Source organism: Etheostoma spectabile, chromosome 15, assembly GCF_008692095.1.
Source record: "Etheostoma spectabile isolate EspeVRDwgs_2016 chromosome 15, UIUC_Espe_1.0, whole genome shotgun sequence".
Taxonomy (NCBI): Eukaryota; Metazoa; Chordata; class Actinopteri; order Perciformes; family Percidae; genus Etheostoma; species Etheostoma spectabile.
The window spans coordinates 8,082,558-8,085,031 of record NC_045747.1 but is presented as its reverse complement, the minus strand read 5'-3'; the positions used below and the strand labels follow the sequence as shown (position 1 = coordinate 8,085,031).

General features: G+C 40.1%; 2 protein-coding genes across 3 annotated transcripts in view; one reads left to right on the top strand and one right to left on the bottom strand.

The window, feature by feature from the left end:
• Positions 1-2,474, bottom strand: part of prkcab (protein kinase C, alpha, b) — a 128,342-nt gene that overhangs the window by 124,827 nt on the left and 1,041 nt on the right. The gene's annotated exons all lie outside the window — the stretch shown is intronic.
• LOC116702479 (uncharacterized) lies at positions 1,073-2,367 on the top strand. The gene is made up of 3 exons (XM_032536691.1): positions 1,073-1,205; positions 1,323-1,381; positions 1,449-2,367. The coding sequence occupies exons 1-3, from the start codon at positions 1,183-1,185 to the stop codon at positions 2,327-2,329; spliced, it is 963 nt and encodes a 320-aa protein (XP_032392582.1). The 5' UTR covers positions 1,073-1,182; the 3' UTR covers positions 2,330-2,367.

Sequence of the window (2,474 nt, the reverse complement as noted above, 5' to 3'; positions counted from 1 at the left end):
ATATATATATATATATATATATATATATACACACACATTTTATCACCATTTAGAAAATAAACGAACATGAATTGAAATCTCCAGGCAATGTAATATTTTTTATACATTTGAAAAAACACACAAATATGCATTACATAATGTTAACATGGGCACAACACAACATATCTAGTCATATTCCCATGTAAAAGACATATGTTTCCATAAAGTAGAGACTGTTTCGTCAGAGATTTAATTAAAGCCACAGATCTTCTCACTGCAGCGTCACTCTGTTACATGACCTTACAGAATGACACTAGCGGCATAAAAACAACAAACATGCCAGTAAGTTTGGTGCAAACGTATACACAGTATAATGTTGACATTACCACCTTTTAAATGCACAGCAGCTCTACAGTCTGGGCCCTCCTAACACTGATGACCAAGCCTTTAATGTCTAGTAGTTTATACTTTAAGCTCAACTGCAGAAATCTTGTCACATACAAAGTGTGTGGCAATAAAGTTGCTATGCATGTATTTATATGAGGGAAATGAGGGAGGACATTCATAACGTAACATTTCTACTTGATTAGGCATGGTACATAATGCATGTCATTTCCATAATCTTAATTTTCTCTCGCCAATATTTTATTATTTCACATTTTTTGTTTTCATTTTGTGTACATGTGCCTTACTGGTAATGTGACGTTAGTTATTCCCATTATAACTTCATCTTGTTTCCCTCTCCCCTCACTCTTAGTTTTACCAATCCCACTTTCGCCTGCCACAGTATCAGATGTCTTGGGAGAAATGTTATACTAGCAAAGATGGTGACAACAGGGTGTTGATTTCAGGACACGTGTGGCAACTTGACTCCATGTAAAAGCATTAAGTGGAAATCTATTATAGCCTTTTAACTCTTAAAATCAAAGGATAAAAGTTCAGAGTTCTTTAAATAAGCAAACTCAGAGAACCGTTCAGTATGATTGTTGTCCAGCTGTCACACCTGTTAACAATTTGGCCACTAAGTGCTCTGTGAGCAGCTGTTGCTAATGAGCATCGTTAAGTAAGTAATGGACATATATGAGACAGGGATTTTTCCAGATAGGAAATAGGTTACCCTCAGGTCGAGTTCGACACAGTGAGCTGCTTGTCTTAAACCATAGCTTCTAAGAAGTCTACGGTGCTGCTTTTCAGTGAACAGCCATGGCTCTGGGACTGCTTCTTAGGTTGTTGTTTTTTTTTGTTACTGCTATTGAAAAATTCTTTACATTTAATGTATTTCAATTAGCTGTAACAGTGCACATTTTAATCAAATGTTTGTTCTTTACTGGCTTCCATTGCAGGGTTTCCTGCATTTGTTTTTTGCTGTTTGATGACAGTGCTGGATTACCGTCAGTAAGAGGTAATTTTCTTATTAATTACCGCATTAGGCCTCAGGCCTATCATTCACCCGATTGTCTGTTTTACAGGGTATGGTTATCCATATAATGCTGACTTGCCTAGCATGGGTGATGTAAGAGAAGATGAAGTGGAGACTGGGCAGGCTTCAGATGACCAACCAACTGGCCTTGGTTACACAAGCTATAACACACTTTCAATTGCACAATGGCCAGGTTTGGTTCCATCTCCACAAAACCTGCCCAACAGACCAAGTGCTCCTGCAGCAGACAGACTGGTTAATGGTTGGTCCAGATACTTTGGTTTGGATACCAACCAGGAGACTAATCCAGCAAAGCCTCAGCCAGGCCCTGCTTCTACAAACAGTCTGCCTCCCTCTCCAGCTGGTGGCTCTTCTCTTTATGTTAGTCAAACTGCCAACTATGAGCCCACCCTGTCCACCTCTCAGGCTGTGGAGTTTCCCAGCTTTGACTCTTGGAAGCCTCAGCTAGATGGCAGTGATTATGGTGTGATTCAAAACTCTGGTTTTGGTTCCCCAAAATTTAACTCTGACTCCAGTAGAAGTGGTGTGAGTAACATTCCTCATCTTGTATATGAGGATGTCTTTCAATATCAATCTGAGGATATGAGGCCTTCCAATACTGCAGGAGGGTATAGCCAAGTTAATTACATGAGCAAGGGCTTATCAACTGGAGGGGCCCCCATCATGCCACAGGAACTAACTAATGTAGGTTCCCAAATGGGCTTGAAGGGTTTTTGGCTTCAACAAAAAACAGTTGTAGGCGCTCAAAACGATGTAGTTAATCAGGGAGTGAGTAAACTGATCGTTCCTCCCCCGCCCCCTTCAAGCTATGGCAACCAGAAAGCCAGGTACATGCCAGCATTTCCCTATCAAATGCCTGTAGGCTCAAATGATGTCCAGAGGCAACCAGCTGCCCCAGAAGATGTATAACCCTCAAAGGTATGTCCACAACTTCAAACTCAATTCTCATTGCTTAATGCTTGTTTGAAACTATGCCTAATTTGGTTTTTCTTCCAGCGCCAAATTATTACAACATGATTTATTGGGTCTTAATTTGCAGGTGAGTTTTTTTTTT